The sequence below is a fragment of the Balearica regulorum genome, chromosome 2, assembly GCF_011004875.1.
Source record: "Balearica regulorum gibbericeps isolate bBalReg1 chromosome 2, bBalReg1.pri, whole genome shotgun sequence".
Lineage (NCBI taxonomy): Eukaryota > Metazoa > Chordata > Aves > Gruiformes > Gruidae > Balearica > Balearica regulorum.
The window spans coordinates 32,225,391-32,242,498 of record NC_046185.1 but is presented as its reverse complement, the minus strand read 5'-3'; the positions used below and the strand labels follow the sequence as shown (position 1 = coordinate 32,242,498).

At 37.3% G+C, this 17,108-nt stretch overlaps 1 protein-coding gene across 1 annotated transcript in view; it reads right to left on the bottom strand.

The window, feature by feature from the left end:
* The window catches only part of TPD52 (tumor protein D52), a 136,101-nt gene that overhangs the window by 60,614 nt on the left and 58,379 nt on the right, over window positions 1-17,108 (bottom strand). The window contains exon 6 of the mRNA XM_075743837.1: window positions 4,421-4,602. Within this exon, the coding sequence (XP_075599952.1) occupies window positions 4,421-4,602 (182 nt within the window). The remainder of the gene's footprint in view (window positions 1-4,420; window positions 4,603-17,108) is intronic.

The window sequence follows — 17,108 nt, the reverse complement described above, 5'->3', positions numbered from 1 at the left end:
CAACCAGGTGATCAGGCTCAGTCAGCTCGGGTTTATGAAAGGCCGGTCCTGCTTAATTAACTTGATCTCCTTCTATGACAAGATGACCCGAACACTGGATGAGGGAAAGGCTGTGGATGTTGTCTACCCGGACTTTTGTTAAGCATTTGACACCATTTCCCACAGCATTCTCCTGGAGAAACTGGCTGGTCATGGCTTGGATAAGCATACGCTTCGCTGGGTAAAAAAATGGCTTCAAATGTCTATTCAACTTAAATTTTGTATCATTGCTGTTCTAAGGTTTCTTTTACCTAATAGTTTGTGGTGTTGTGTTTGTTGCTAGTGTGTTTTGTTTGGGTTTTTTTTAAGGTTGAAGTTTACTTTAGAAGAACTGATGGAAAAAATGTATTTATGTAGCTACTTCAAATTTTCCAAGTGAAGGACACCTTTTGTGTAGTTGCTCTTTTACCCAAGACAGTCTTGAGGGTGGAATCCTTTCTTATGGCCACATGGTGGTAGCACTACAGGGTCTTCACTTGGACGTCCTAAGAAATCACAACTGTTAGGATCAGGACCAAGTAGTTTAAGAGAATAAGCTTTACAGACAAGAACGTCTTGTAGGATTTTTGTTTCTTTTCTAGCAAGCACTTTCTTTTCTAGAATTTTCAAAGAGCAAAGGACATTATATAAGAAAAAAGAAAATTATAATATCATGAAAATAGTTGAGTTCTGATGAGAAAAAAGCCAAATGGCCAGGGAAATATCAAAAGCACACATCCTCGTGCACATACTTCCTTACATAAATGGCAAGAGAGAAGGTTTTTTTTCCTTTAAAGATACTAAACTAACATTTTGGAGGAGTCGCCAAATACCTGAAAAGACAATACAGTAAACTCAAAGATCAGCATCAGAATACAGGTACCAGAAGAGCCATGCTGTCAAGTCTGACTTCATAAAAACGGTATCACAAATTTCCATGTTTGAAGATTAAATCTGGTTCTTCTGTCCTGATGTCCTTCAAGAAATCATCTGTTATCTGTAAATTAAAATGCCCACTCTTCTTGGCACAAACAATAAACATTTTGCAAACAAAAGAGTAAACAGTTCTACTGATTACACGAACTTACAACATGGTGATAACGTCATCAGCAAGTGAATTAACAGAAATAACAGTTAGAAAGTCTTACTGCAGTCACCAATGTCAGCTGGTACAGATCTAAATACACACTGCAAATTCTACCCAGTTACTTTCACGCTTTGGTAGAAGATACTCTAGCACTAGTTTGACCTTTATTCTGGTGATCAAAAGCCATTATTGCCGTCCAAAGAGAAGTCAGCATCCATCGAAAGACTCTAAGCCTTCACGCTTACTAAGAGGCCAACGGACGAAAAGATAATATTTGTTTTGATAAGGCAAACTTTACTCTGTAAATCAATGAGCTGCTGTCTTTACTATGTAAGCAGATCAAAGCAATTGTACAAGCAAAGGCATAAGTCTTCCCACTACTTTTTAATAAGCAGGGAGATTCAAACTCAGCAGTACCTGAATGCTATTGATGACATCCGCAGCTAGTTAAGATAGCATTTTCCATGTTTATTTTTGATTCACAAGTACTTTGCAAATTTCATGTCACAAATCCCAGCTAGAAATGAACTGGTACAACTATGTTATATGTCACAGCACCTTATGGCAAGCTACAAGCTAAACAGAACAAAAGTTTGCCTGTGACTGCAATTTTGGTAAAAATCCAGGTAAGTTTTAGAAATTCCAATTCCAGAAACACGAATGGAAAAAGGTGGCAAAATTTAAATTATTTTCTTATACGAATATTTTTATTTAAATGATTAGGTCCATATAGCAATGAAACACTTAAGAAGTTGGAGACAAATTGAGGTTCCAGGACTGAATTGAAGAGAAAGGGGATTTGAATCAGTCACCTACATGTCAAATGAATGCTCTAAATCCATTATATAGAGAGCATCAACCCTACTACTTCCACTGCCACTACATTCTCAATGTTGTAAATGCTGTCTGTCTCATTTTGTGAACTACTGCCTTTAGTTCCAAATTTTATTTCATTAAAAATGCCCAGGCTGTTAATGTCCTTCTCTCCACTCCCACTCAATAGCAGTGACAGGGAATTATAAACAAGCCTTATGTGGATCTCCTTGGTTTTATCATTAAAACAGGCAGTCAGAAACATAACTGGACTAGATCCTCTCAGCCCCAAGCTTATGCTCCCAGCATTCAATGGAAAACTGACCCTGAAGCATCTGTTCCAACAATAGTTTCCTTGGGCCTCATTTCTCCCTGTACAACCACAAAGTGCACTAGGAGAAAAGACATACAGCATTAGGAGAAAGGTGAGAGCAGGAAAGGAGAGGACAGACACTCGGCTGCCTGTGAGCTTTTTTAAGATCACTTATTTCATCACTTTCCCCCAATGTGTCTCGCCACCCAAGTATTCCAGAGTACCATGACAAAATGAGACATTACCACCACACAAGGAAACGGTGAGCGATGGGCTCAGCATTCACAAGGTGAATGAATCGTAGTTAGGGATTTGAAGACAACACACAAAGTTGTCTGCTCCCTAAACCTGGGAGAAAGCATGCAAGCTAAAAATGGGACAAGGGAAAGGGGGAAGCACTGGAAGCAAGGATAAGGCATGAGCGCATGGAGCCTTGCTATGAACCATGCAAGCAGACAGTTGAGAGCTAGGGGTCAGAATCAGAGAGGAGACCAACAAAGACAGTGCCACAGTGGATGTCTGCTCTGGGCTGTCTGATCAGGAAGAGGGAGTGGATGAAGCCTCATTCAAACAACCAGAAGCCACCTCATGATTGCAGGCCATGATCCTCACAGGGGACTTCAAATGTCCTGATGTCTGCTCAAGCAGAAACAAACACAGAGAGCAACAAGCAATCCAGAGCAAGTGCCCTGGTGACATTTTTTTGCCAGAGGTACCAGACATCCCAGCTAAGGCTGGTCTTCTGCTGGACACATTATGGGCAGGAAGGAACTGTCTGAGAATGTGGTAGCTGATGGCATCCTCAGCTGCAGTGGCCACCAATGACAGAACTTAAACACTGAAGGAAAGTGATAAAGGCAAGTGGCAGAAGAGAAATCTGGACTTCAGGACAGTAGGCTTTGGTTTATTTGGGGTAGACAAGAAGCTGTCCTGACCTGAAAAGGTGCTCAGAAGAGGCCATTGATCTATAAGGACAAACTCCTGAATGCTTTAGAAGGGTAACAAGGGCTTTACCACTACAGAAGCAACAAAAGACTAAGAAAATCCTCGCCTGCTGCCAAAGGTGATGGGCACAAAGGACTCGGATCATCCTGGGCCATCCATCACATTTGCTTTGAAAATCAAAGACCTGTCAAAAAACGAAGTTGAGTATACAAATGCTCTGATAATACGTTATCACAAACTTTCACATAAACATGTGATTATTTTTGTTAAATCTTCTTTTATTAAAAAAAAAAATCAACTATTTCAGAACTGTTTATCACAGGAATCAAATTTCATGTTTTAGACACACCGATCTTGCAGATTAACAAAGATGGTCCTCTTCTCTCAAGGAAAAAAAAAGAGGGAAGAGAGATGGACTAAAATATTCTGATGTTATGAATTCAAAAACATGGTATTTTGTCTACATATTAAAAACTAAGTGTTAAATCAACCTGGAGACAAATTAAATACACCAGATATCTTCAAATAATCATAAGTTGCTAAAGACAGTTTAGAAAGCTTATAAATGCTATTTCCACTAGAACTCATTGCTTCCTTATCTTTTAGCTCTAACTACTGCATTTCCCAGCACAACTGTTCTAGTTCCACCACAGTTCTAGTTCAGGGCACACAGCGAAACTTGCCACCAAAATCTGTATAAAGTCTTCTACAATATGGAATATTCGATCACATTAGCACTGATCATTTATTAAGAACAGCATTATCACAAATAATGTGTAAACTCCCCAGTACATCACCTCGTATATATATATTTAGCATAAATAGTTCCTGCTCAAGGAGGCTTACAATTTACAGGAGATTAAAGTTCCACATTCACAAAACTCCCAAGTATTTCAATAAACATTGCTTGTTTTAACAACTTGGGTGATAACAATCTCTCCTTTCCTCAGTGAGAAAACACCCAGTAACTTCCTCTGGTCATCATAAGTTGAAATAATATAGATAGCAATAATGCAAACTTGCAAAGGAATCAGCATTCAAGACAATGATGTCTGAGCTACGCAGATATGTTTGCAATCATATTTTCATTCTGCATATTATGTTAATTTCTATAGTTTAAACCATAAAATTCATACAAACTATCCAAGCTCAGTCCAGAAGACTTGATGGGTCAAGTCCCATCAGCTAAACATTTGAGTATGTCATTCACATGTGTAATTGCTTACTGTAAGTTTATTACTTACTTTCCATCTACTTCTGGTCTCTTGCACACACAGTGAAACTTGCCACCAAAATCTATATAAAGATCATCTTCTACAACATGGAATATTCGACCAATGGCAATTTTATCTTTGGCAGGTCCCATCTGAATTAAAGGAGAGCGTCTCAACATGGATGCAAAGGATTCCGATTTCTCTGAAGGAACCTACAGATAAATAAATAAATATATAAAAACATTTCACAAAACATACTATCTGAAGGTGGAATTAAATTTGACTTGTAACATACAAAAAGGCTTTATTTATAAAATTGCAAGTACAGACTTCATGTGTCTAGTGCATTTTTAGCAAGACTTCTAAGGAGGCATCTGGTACATTTCTCCAAGTCCAACATTTTACACTTTAAAAGTAAAACTTTCATTAATTCAGTCATACAAAAACATAACAATTTGCATCTCCTGAAAACACTGCTAAGGTAAGTTGATTTTAAAATGCATTCCAAATATTGAGAGATGTTCTTTCCAGGATTATCTCCTACCTCTTTGTTATCTCCTCGGTGAAAACTAAAACAGAATTAGTAACTTGCAGCTATTCATGCAACTATTTAACAATGAGTAATACTTAACTCTTTATTTTAAAGAGCAAAACCATTCCAAAGCAGCAAAAGTAGAAAGCATGCGCAGGACTGATCTAATACATAAAAAAAATTCAAACCACCATTTCTTTCATCTTCTCTCTACATTAACAAGGTAAATATTTTAATTCAGTAACTAAATAAACAAAATGTCAGTTCCTTCTCATAGAGCTTTGGGAAAATGGGAGAACATAAATCCTCCTGCTCTTCCTCATGGAGACATCTCTGTTCTGTGATCTGACTATCACAGGCTTCCCATCATATGCTAGGTGAAAATACCCAGCTATATCAAAGGGAGACTCATTCACACATATGCTTTCCTCAATATAGTATATTTGACCACTTTTTAAGATTACTGCCTTTGAAATACATTTAGTAAGAAAAGCCTTCTTGCCAGTAACGAATGAAAGGGCAGCTGCATTTTAGAACCAATATGTACTGGTAATCTGAAAGTGAATTTAAGGAAAACATTTTATAGATGGATAAACAGATTCAAAAAGAAGAGAGTCTATTAATTTTCCCCTGCATTTAGCAGTAATTAACTGATATAATAATTACTTCACACAAGATTTGAGACTATTTTCAAGCCAGCAGAAGAACCCAACAGAACAAAATAAGCAAGCAATTAAAGTTTGAGAGATCTGTTGGCTTCAACGACACAATTTTCCACTCACTACTTCAAGCGGATCCTGAAAATCCATCTATATTTCGTATGAACAGAGAATAATGCCACCATTTTCCATTTGCACATTTGGAAACTTTTATTCTTGGGGAAGTCAAAACAAGAGATAGTTTTGAATTCCAGCCCTGCTGGAAGGCGCAAACAGCGTGGGTTGTTCTGCTGTGACGTAGCCTCGGGAATTACAAGCTTGAGATCTGACACCTGGTAAATTTGAGGCTTCAGAAACAGGAACTGTTAAATGTAGCATCCCAAGGAGAAGGGCTGAACAACATGCAACACACACACATGCATGCACACACCCCACAAAAAAAGAGCAGCTGGTGATGGTAAATCACAAACAGAGCAGTAGGATTTTATACAGGAAAGCTAATATCTGATAAGGTTCCAAACATAGGATTGTTTGAATTTCACAATGCAGTCTAAATTCCAATACATGAAAACTAATTGTACAGGATGCATTTGTAAGTGCTCCAAGAATAAATGAAAAATAGTGGAAGCACTAAGAGGAAGTATTTAAATGAGATTTATTATATGAATTGCAGGGGCAGAAGCGATTTAGATGCAATTTTATATCAATGTATAAGCCATAAGCTAACAGTAAACGTTTAAAAATTAACATCCCCTCAAAACTACTGTGTCTGGGCAGGAGATTATAAATCAATCCTCATACTGAAATGCCAAAACGTGTTTTAAGGGAAACTGAGGTACGACAATGCGCGAAATTCAGTGGTCTTCCACTGACTTTCTCACTATGAACTCACTGGAGTTTGCAGAATCACCCGACTGCCTTGGAATTCAATTGCTTGCTCCTGTAAAGTAACAAACACTTTACCATCACCCTGTACGCTCATAAATATTCGTTTTCAAAGATGATACATCTCTTCTTAGTTGTTCAACACCAAGTTACAGCAGTGAAATACAACACAACTCCATGGTAAATGACTCTATCCATTGAGTTGATCTTTCAATACCCTACTTCCCTAACCAGCATTATCCCATTTCTCCATCCTTCACTCCCAACCTAACTTGATTTGTCTGAGGAAGATGATGCCAATGAAACCAATCATCCAAAAGCGACAGCAGGAACACTCACAGCAGAGGATTTCCAGCAGACATTCAGTCTCTCAGATGGAGCAGCTGAGTGCTACATAGGAAAACAACTTTCCCAAGTAAGAGTTAACATTATCACAAGCAGGGATGCCTGCAGGGAATTAAGAAATGCACACAGTGTAAATACAGAAGGGCAGCGTCTATGATACTGAAGAGACAGACACAAGCACAGTATCATCAACTGGCAGAGATGCTGGCTCTTCAGAAACTGGTGTTTTAGAATAGATCATCCTTCCAAATACTTTACTTGCTCCATCTATGAGACCAAACATCTGACAAAAATCTTCCTGGGGTCCTCCAAAAACTCTGTTAAGTCTTCTTAATTTAGGACACAGGTCTGTAAGTGTTTAACCAATCAAGCTGGCACTGCCATGCCTCATCCTGCCCACTCCGCTCCCTCCCAGACAGAACTTCTCTCCCCTTATGCCACCACTGAAATTTGTCCTAACCTGGAGTAAGCCCATTTCAGGAAAGTAACAAACAAAAGCTATTTACTTTCTTGTAAGGACAGTTTTCTGTTGGTCTGGTTTCCAAACTAGATCACCAAAGAACCAAGTGAGTATCAGGATGAACAAACGAGAGCGTGAGAATTCCTACAAACAAGGGTAAAGATAAGAACATGGCAGCAATATATAAACTCAGGATGATAAGGACTACTACATTTCATCCTGGAATATTTTCAGTTATCCTTCATAGCAAGGCAAACTAATAAGAAAATTGGTCTAGGAAAAAACAAAAACAAAACCAAAAAACACCTCCCAACACACAAACACAAACCAAAAAGCCCACAAAGAAAGGCAAATATTATCGTTTGCAGGCTTATATATATATATACACTCCACAGCTAAGTTCAGGTATCAGGGAGAGAGCAGCTTTGTTTTCATATTTCACCAGGATGTGAGGAGGTCCACCTATGGTTTGGATTAATTTAATGAACACTAGTGGATTCAGACATTACACTAGATGATCCATCACCATCAACTGAACTGCCTTTTCTTATATGTAGATCATGTGGAAAAAGTCTGAGCAAGTAGAGAGGATCAAGACAACTTTGGAGATTTTTCCTAAGTTGCCTAGAAAGATGACATTAGTAATGGCCATTGAACATACTGAGTAACACTGAGCTTTTTTTTTTTAAAGCAATAATACAATTCACAGTAAATTCCTTCATCTCTTGGCAATTACGCTCATTAAATGGCATTCACGTCATTCTTGTTGCCTTCATATGATGGTGCACACAGTAGGCTCTCTACCCTAAGAAAACCCAATTTGTTGCTTGTGAAATATTTATATCCACATGAAGATCACTACACTAACATCCTATGGATTTCCTGGTTTTATCACCTAAAAATGGTCCATTCTAGTTAATAACATTCCTCTCCTTTATGTCCCTGGCAGAAAAAAACCTACAGATACAAAATTCTCCCATGTGCATAGCTGCCTGTGAAATAATCTCTGTACATGACACACAAGTGCTCTCTTTACACACTAACAGACGTGCTCAATCCTTACCAGAACAGAGATTCAACTCACCCAGATACAGATGCTAATGTACAAAGAAATCCTCAGCCATTCTTCACTGTGGACAGTTTTCCAAGAAGCCACTGGGAATCTGCCCGAATTCTATCACAGGTCTACAAGTCTGCCATGTTCTCCATTCTGCTTCCTGGAAAGGAACTTCTCAAGAGGACAAATATCTATTTTATGTATACGAGAATCCTCAAGAGATTCCATTGGTTACTGCCATCAAGGATTCTTTTGTGCACAGTCTGAAAATGGAGTAAGCTAAAATACAGTATTTTTTCTAGTTTTCTGCATAACCTAAAGGAGATCTCATTAAACAGAAATTTACCTCAAGCATTTAAAGAGCTTTAATGACATTTTGAGTACTTTCCTCCAGAACTTCTAAATCTCCTTAACTGGATTCCCTGCAGTAGCACTACAGAAAAACAGTAAGACAGTAAGACAACAGAGCAACATACTTTATTAAGCACTCTACTTTTGCGATTCTCAAGGAGTGTTGGCTATGCAGCTGTGATAGATAATGCATCAATAACACGTCAAGTTGTGAAAATTGGAGAATATTACAAAATTCAGAAGCACAAAGGGCACATTCTTTTCAAGTACCTGAAGTATATAGGCTTTTTGAATTCCTCCGTCTTACATGCCTAACCTGTTTGATTTTTCCTTCTAATTTCTAGGTTTTTAAGTTTTTCACAAATATTTGTATGCCTTTCATTTTCTGTGCACATAGTTCAATAAAAAATAGTAGCTTTTTCAATATCAGAATACTCTGCAACATTATATATATTAACCAGAGTGTGGAAAAAGTCATAGATTTAAACCCCAGTCAGATCCAAACGAAAGTAGTAACTCCAACGGAGGAAGGCAACATACTACTTCTGGAGCAACATCTATGACTGTACAAGCAGGGTGGTCCTATCCCACCCACTGAGCAGTTTGTCTTTAAACCCCAGCTACGTTTTATGTTTGCTTGCAAAAGCAAGTAGCATGCACATTGGAATGCGAGAGATATGGATGAAACATGGAGAAGTAAGATGGGCGATTGATAATCTGACCGCTACAATTAAGGGGTGAATGACATATTAACATCAAGCAGCAAGCAAAGAATGCAACCCTCTGTGATGATCAAATTTGTCTTCCTCAGCACTGTCATTCACAGCTAGGAAGATTTCTCTGTCCAATGTTAGTTACACAAAACAACAAAATGGGAAAACTGATTTTGCAATAACAGGTTAGTACAATAGCTAAAGGCCCAGCAGCTTGGAGATACTCAACACTTGACTGCAAAAGGCCCTAAGCAACATGAACCAAGTTTGATCTGCTTGGGTCTGAACAGATGACCTCCTGAGATCACTTTCAACACGTATTATTTTATTCAGAAGAGAGAGAAGACTGGGACCCTGCTATAAAGAATATTAAAACAAAATCCAATACATTAAGCTACTCTCTGACCAATACATATTAACACGCTTATTTCAACCAGTAACCTAAAAAAAATTTGCTATCTACCAGTCCACTAGACCTTAATTTCCTATACTTTGTAACTACTAAAAGTGTACACTGTTGCTTTAAAAAAATCACAGGATTTTTTTAAAAGTTGTAGGCATTACTAGGGTAACAGATCATAGTGATTCACACAGTTCATTTACCAAATTCCTCTGTAGCGTACTTTTACTATTTTTTACTCAAATAAATGCAACGAGCTCTATCTAAGTTAAAACTCCATTGTGCAGAAGAATATCACCTTAAAGGCAACAGGACCAACTCAGACAATATACCACAAAACTTCACATTCAACAGTTAATGGCCTCCACCAAGAAGCAGCATAACAAGCATTGCCAGCTTGAGAGTTCTCCTAAATTTATCAAAGCAGCAGCATCGAGCTTTGTTTTCACCACCATGGTTTTCCTGCACACTTAAGTTCTTCCAAGAAACAAGGGTGAGGACTCAGGAGGAGCACTGATAGGACTGACATACAACTACAGTGACTGAAATTTCAACATACAAGTAATTACAACTCAAAATAATTTCTCTAGGTGCCACCTTCTTTTTATCCATTAAACTATTTGGTCTAATGCTGATGACTATTGAGAAGTTCCATATATCTTATTCTGGTCTGCGAATATAATCACTCCAATTTTAGGCCTCATGCCTGTAATTCATCTCAAAGAGATGGACAGCTCCCAGTCTCCCCTCGACCAAGTAAGTTCAAGCACCTTCTATAGCTCCAACTTCGAACATGTTCATGACTTTGTGCCTAGCAGTAATCAGTGATTTTAGAGCCTTCTCAAAGCAAAAGCTCTGCTTCCTGTATTAGTAGGAAAGAAAAGTTTAAAAAAATATATTAAAAGTTAAGAGCTGACACTAACGTTTATTACTTATTTACTCTAAAACACTGTCAACCTCTAGTAAGTGCCTAATCTAGATTTCTTAAAAAACAACCCAGTCTTGCATCTTCAGGCTCATTCCACTGTACAGCTATTGTCTAAAAGACATCATTCCCACTAAACCTGCAGAGCCCTCAGCACCTCCTGCAGTCACTGACTTTTTGTCTCCTCTTCTAAAGTCGCTCTGCACTGGGCAAAATGCCCCACACTGCCCACCTTGGGTGTCTACTTGCATCTCTACTCAAAGGACAGGCTGACACAGAATTGTTCTTTTTCTTCCTTCAATTTTTTTAAATACTGTTCCACAGTTTACACACATCCTGAGATGCAGAAAACACCATCAGTAATCACCTCAATATATAGCACTAACTACAGTATTATGCATCCTACTCCTTCCCAGGCTTGTGCCTACACTATTTTTTCAGACAACACAAGCTCTGCAGGCCAGGGGTTCACCTACTTGTTTATAGTCAATAGACATGTAAACAATAAATAGAAACAAAATCTGATAAATAGTTGTACTTGTCATATACAGTACATGACTTGCCTATATTCTGTAGTATTGGGAGAAATCAGAAGCCTAAGTAAATATGACTCCAGAGCATCACTTGGACTTTCATGTGAACAGTAATGACTGCAAAGACAGGAATCATCTCTTCAGTATGACACATACCTTCTCTTCTCCATCTCCGTTCTACCATTCGATAAGGAGACATTTGCAAAAAATATCTAATTACTTGTTACTCTCTTAGTTGCAAACAGCGTTCACCTCAAGTATTATTAAAGAGGACAATTTGCAAATTGTTAGCTAATACACTTTATTCACATACAGAGAATAGACATAGACACCAGCTTGATGCTCCAGTAACAAAAAGATGTACAAGGCTATTTTAGCCTTTTTTTGAAGCCTCATGTTTAATTCTGCAATACGTACCAAGGCAAGTATTAAAATGTTGTTACTTAAAAAACCAAAATGTTTATGGATAAAGCAGACGTGAAACTATGCACATAGTAGAAAATAGGGAGATTATTCTTACACAGCTCTGCAAATTAGGACACACGTTTTAGCTAGTATACAAGTAATTAAATACAACTGCCACAAAATTCACCTACTAACGCTCATAAGTAACAGCACATCATCATCCCACTTACAGCACATCATTATAACCAAATACAGCACAAACTCAGAATTTGTTTTTTTGAAGTCCACTGTCCAGTCTGCATTTTTTCCCCACCATAATATAGCTCTCTTTCCTCCCTGATTAATGGCCTGAGGTTTTGTCCTATTTAAAAAAAAAAAAAAAATAAAAATCAAACAACTGAAGTTCGCACTGTTTCCCAACAGATTCAACTTACAACCCAAATTGGGCAACCACAAAGACAAGGAAGATCTCTTCAGTTTCCTATAAACAACAGAATTTTCCATTTTATTCCATACAAACAGATAAAAGTGAAGAAGTAACATAAACTTCTTGCTAACAAAAGGTTCTGAAGATTAACCACTGTATAAAGCTGAAACAAAAGCAAGATTAGTGTTATTAAATAGAACTACTGAAGGAAAATAGCCCAAAGAGAAAGCATAAAAAGAGGATACGTGATTCAAAGCAGAAATAAAAGCAGTGATTTTGGGAAAAATCTAAGATTAATGACTGCAAAGTCACAAAGGAGAGCTCTAAAAGCAGTTAAGTAGAAAACTGGAAGCTTTCCTGCTAGTAAGCAAGAAGGTATTTATAAAAAGCTTCACATGAGTCACTTCCTATGCAAAGATTGTTACAAGGCCCAATTTGTGTAAAGACAGCACTTGTCCACCAGCTTACACTATGATGGCCAGGTTGGATGGGGCTTTGGGCAACCTGGTCTAGTGGAGGGGGTTGGAACTAGATGGTCTTTGAGGCAGGGGGGTTGGAACTAGATGGTCTTTGGGGTCCCTTTCAACCCAAACCATTCTCTGGTTCTAAGACGTGAATTCTTCAAAGGAATTGTTTTATTTATAAAGATTCTAATATATTCTAATATTAATTATTTAGTATTTACAGTCTAGTAGAAGAAATATCAGCATAACTAAAAATTCCAGCAGATATCATATTCATTAATTTCTGCCCATACCTGACCAGTGATTTGCCTCAATGGCAGCGAACCCCAAATTATGGGGTAATAAACATAAATAGTGTCTGTACCCATCTTTTTAAAGGTAAGTTTTGAAGAAAGCAGGAGAGGAAAGAAGAAAACAGCACCACCTTTTAATACAATATGGTACTACAAAACCAATATTCAAGAAGAGTAGAGTGAGCACTGTAAGCTTTTCCTCCAAAACTTTAAAATTTGGAGGGGAAAAAATCTCAGATTTTATGATCTGAAAAAGCAAAGGAAAACAGTTCTTTTTGCCTAGATGATGAGAGAAATTGACTGCTCTATTTTCATCCTTACCTTTCTTAAATCTTTATTAACTTTCAAAAACCTTGCATACTTAGGGTTTTAATTGTCCAGAGTTATTTCCCATCACAACCTTAAAACTACTAGCACTCTCAAAGAACCACCAGGAAGTGAAGGAAACTTCTGCTGTTTCAACCAAAAGAGGAACATCCGTACGTTCTCCTCAGCACAGTGAAGAAATATGGTTTTATTTTAGGAAGCAAAACAAACAAAACTCTTCAGCCAAAAAGGCTAGAAGTAAAAAGCTGAAATTAGTCATTTAAGCATCCCTTGGTGAGAAGCAGTGACTAAATGTTTTGGCAAAGTGTCATTTAAATTTCACTGTAGATATTAAGATTTTTGGCGACTGACTTACTGTGCAAGTCTAATAGTATTTTGTAAAGACCTCTTTGTTAAAACTCTGACTCATTTTCTCTTTAAATACTGCAGGATTAGGCTTTAAGGAGCATAGGTACAGAAGCTAAGGTATCTCCATACTCACTGCTAACTTGAAGGTAAAATCTGGTAGTGACTTTGCTGCATACAACATGCTAGAAGTCTCAGTGTCCCAGCATGACTTGGGAGCACATTTGAACTGAAGTCTCTGGAGAAGAGCATCTTCTCCCCTGTGGAACATCTGAGATAGTGTGATCTACTTTGTAAGGCTTCTATGCAGCTTGGACAAAACAATCTGACAATATTTTAAACCTTAGTTGTAAACCAGAGAACTTAAAGCCAATCCATTTGAAACCAGCTAAGCTGTAAGCCCTGGAAAATGAAAGATATCTTACTTTATTTTTCAATTTAGTCCTAAGTAAACTACAATAATACTGAAAAAAACCTCTAGGAAATCCCATTTAGATAGTTACACTAAGTGGATATCCAAGCTGCCCTCATAAGGTAGAGAAGACCAGAAGTAATACTGGAATAGAAACTCTGATGTTGCTTTCTTACACGCATGTATTACGATTCACACCTTTTCCACAGAATGTTTTGGGTTGGAAGGGACCTTAAAGATCAACCCCCCTGCTGCGGGCAGGGACACCCTCCACTAGACCAGGTTGCCCGAAGCCCCATCCAACCTGGCCTTGAACACTTCCACAGATGGGGCATCCACAACCTCTCTGGGCAACCTGTTCCAGTGTCTCACCACCCTCATCATTCTTCCTTATGTCCAACCTAAATCTATCCTCTCTCAGTTTAAAACCATTGGCCCTTTTCCCATCACTACAGGTCCTAGTAAGGAAGATGGAGAGAGACTTTTTACAAGCCCTCTAAGTATTGAAAGGCCACAATAAGATGTCCCTGGAGTCTTCTCCAGGCTGACCAACCCCAGCTGTCTCAGCCTGTCTTCATAGGAGAGGTGCTCCAGCCCTCTGAGCATCTTCATGGCCCTCCTCAGGACCCACTCTTTCTTGTACTGGGCACCCCAGAACTGGATGGAGTACTCCAGGTGGGGTCTCATGAGAGCAGAGCAGAGCAGAGGGTATTTATTTAGAAGTCCACAAATCCATCTGAAAGACAAGCTTGCTGGGGTAAGTGCAAGAGTGCCTTATGTCAAAGTCAGTCTAGATGGCCACAGTGATGCTTTCCAGCCTAAAAATCAATTGTTTAATCTGCAGTTACATAAGTAAATATTATATTTTCAACAATACAGATACCATTTTTCCAACATCCTATGGAAGCAATAAAACCTACTAGTACATAACTCCTAAAGAAAATCTGTAAGAGCTGTATTGCTTCATCGACTTCCACCTAGAAAGAATTGTGACTAATTGAGAAAGGAGCTACTACACAAAAAAGTCTAGAAAGCTATTCTGAAATGCATGTAATGCAGGAATAATTGATTTTCACTGAAGAATATCTTCATTTTGTCCAAGTTACAGTTCCTATTTACCGTTTCTCATCCCAAAAGGAAAAAATACGAAAAGGACTAAACTTCTTACTAAGAATAGGACTATTCACATTCCATAGCACTATCCAAGGGGAAACAAACATGGTTATAGGAAGTTATAACGGTAATAGTTGTCATACTTGGCAAAGAGCAGTGAAGATTTTGCTTGGCTACAGAGACAATTTTTAAGCCAACTTCACCTATTGAAATTACACTTTTTTAAAAAGTGTTTTAAATTATATTTTAACCGGATATTAGGAAAGGATTACATTTGTATTTTAAAAACAATGAAAGATTCATCATACACTATTTGGTATCAGTTTATATTCATCAACATCTTTCCATCAAGCTCCATATCTTGGTACTCATTGCAATGCTGACTGATGAATGTAGTATATTCCAAACCTAATTTTATTTTTGCATACAGAATAACTTCTAATTAAAAGTATCTCAGCTGTGTAGAGAATACGCAATACAATATATATATCTATTTGTATATATATTGTCCTCATAATAATGAACAATGTAATATTGTGAACTAAGCACATTTTTAAAAGAGATACAAATAACAATTAACCAAATACATGTAGCACTTAACCAATAAAATACCATGGTGAAAACAATCTTTGTCTCTCATAATTACATTTTTCAAGTAGGATCATGCAGATCTCAAAAAAAAAAAAGATCACAGGAATAGGATTTGTACACTGTGCATAATATTCAACAGGTTTTCCTAAATTGCACTTTTAATATCAAAACTTCTTTGTTGTCTAGAAATCTCTTTACATTGTTGCTAAGGCTATCTGCAGCTTTTTTCTATTTGAAGATGGATATTTCTTAGAATTATCATCAAGATGCAATACATGAACTGTTCAAACTCATGAAATAGTATAATTATTCAGAATACTTCATAGAATGACGTTACAAATGTCTTATTAATGCTGCTAAATCAAACGTAGCAATACTGTTCATAAAACAAATGTATTTTTTTCCAATTAACAGACTAACCTCACGTGTCCTACAACAAATACTGTGCTATCATAGTAAACCCAAAGACAGGTGATTTTCTTTTTAATCAATTATGGCTATACCTGCCCCTTACCACAACAGTCAAAAGTATACTGTATTTTGTTTGAGTCTGAATTTTTTTGTATTATATACAATGACATACATAACTCAAATTTAAAACTACTTCTTTCTCCTGTGACTTTACACAACTGTGCTCAGGAGGAATCGCATGAAACAATAGAGTACATCTGGGGAGGGGACAGGCATCACAGCTGTATCAAGAAAATTAAACATGTACATATACCCTTTTTTGAAACTTCTTCATCAATCAATTGCCCATGTAAAATACCAGAAACCAGCAAAGTCATACTGCTAACACACCATAATGCTACTCAAACCGCCAAGGCTTACCAAACAAATCTTACAAATGTACAATCTGCTGCACTGGTTGACTCACTACCAACTTCTTCGCGTTTGTAGTGAAAGGAAGGTTTTCCAGTTATCTTCACATTTTGATTGGTTACACAGTGCAGAAACTGCAAAACAAGACTTCCATAAAGAATTTCAAATGCAGCTTTGAAAATACGCTGTTGACTAGCCAGAAGGATCATTTAGTAAACAACGTTGAGCTAAATTTATTTCTTAACATAAAATCGTACATAATTCAGTCACAATAAAGCTGCTTATTTTTCTTGAATTTAAATAACTTCTATATATAATTTAAAATGAAGTATTTATCCATATCTTTCTTTCAAGGATTATTTTATACCAAAAAACCCAGAACATTGCAATGGTATCAATACAAGATTAACAAAACATGAAGTTTTCAGAGAGGTGGAAAGAAAGAATGGATGAAAACAAAGAGGTGAAGACAACAGTACAGACAAAAGTTCATTGATGGAATAAAAGAAGAGCCAAGTCTAACTGCAATTTTTTCATCAGTAACAGGAAAGGAAACAAATTCAGATCACTTATAGTTATCTAAATATTTTTACTTCTTTATGTGATATATGGAAAGAGATGAAGAAAAAAAAAAAAAACAACCAAAAACCCAGGAACCA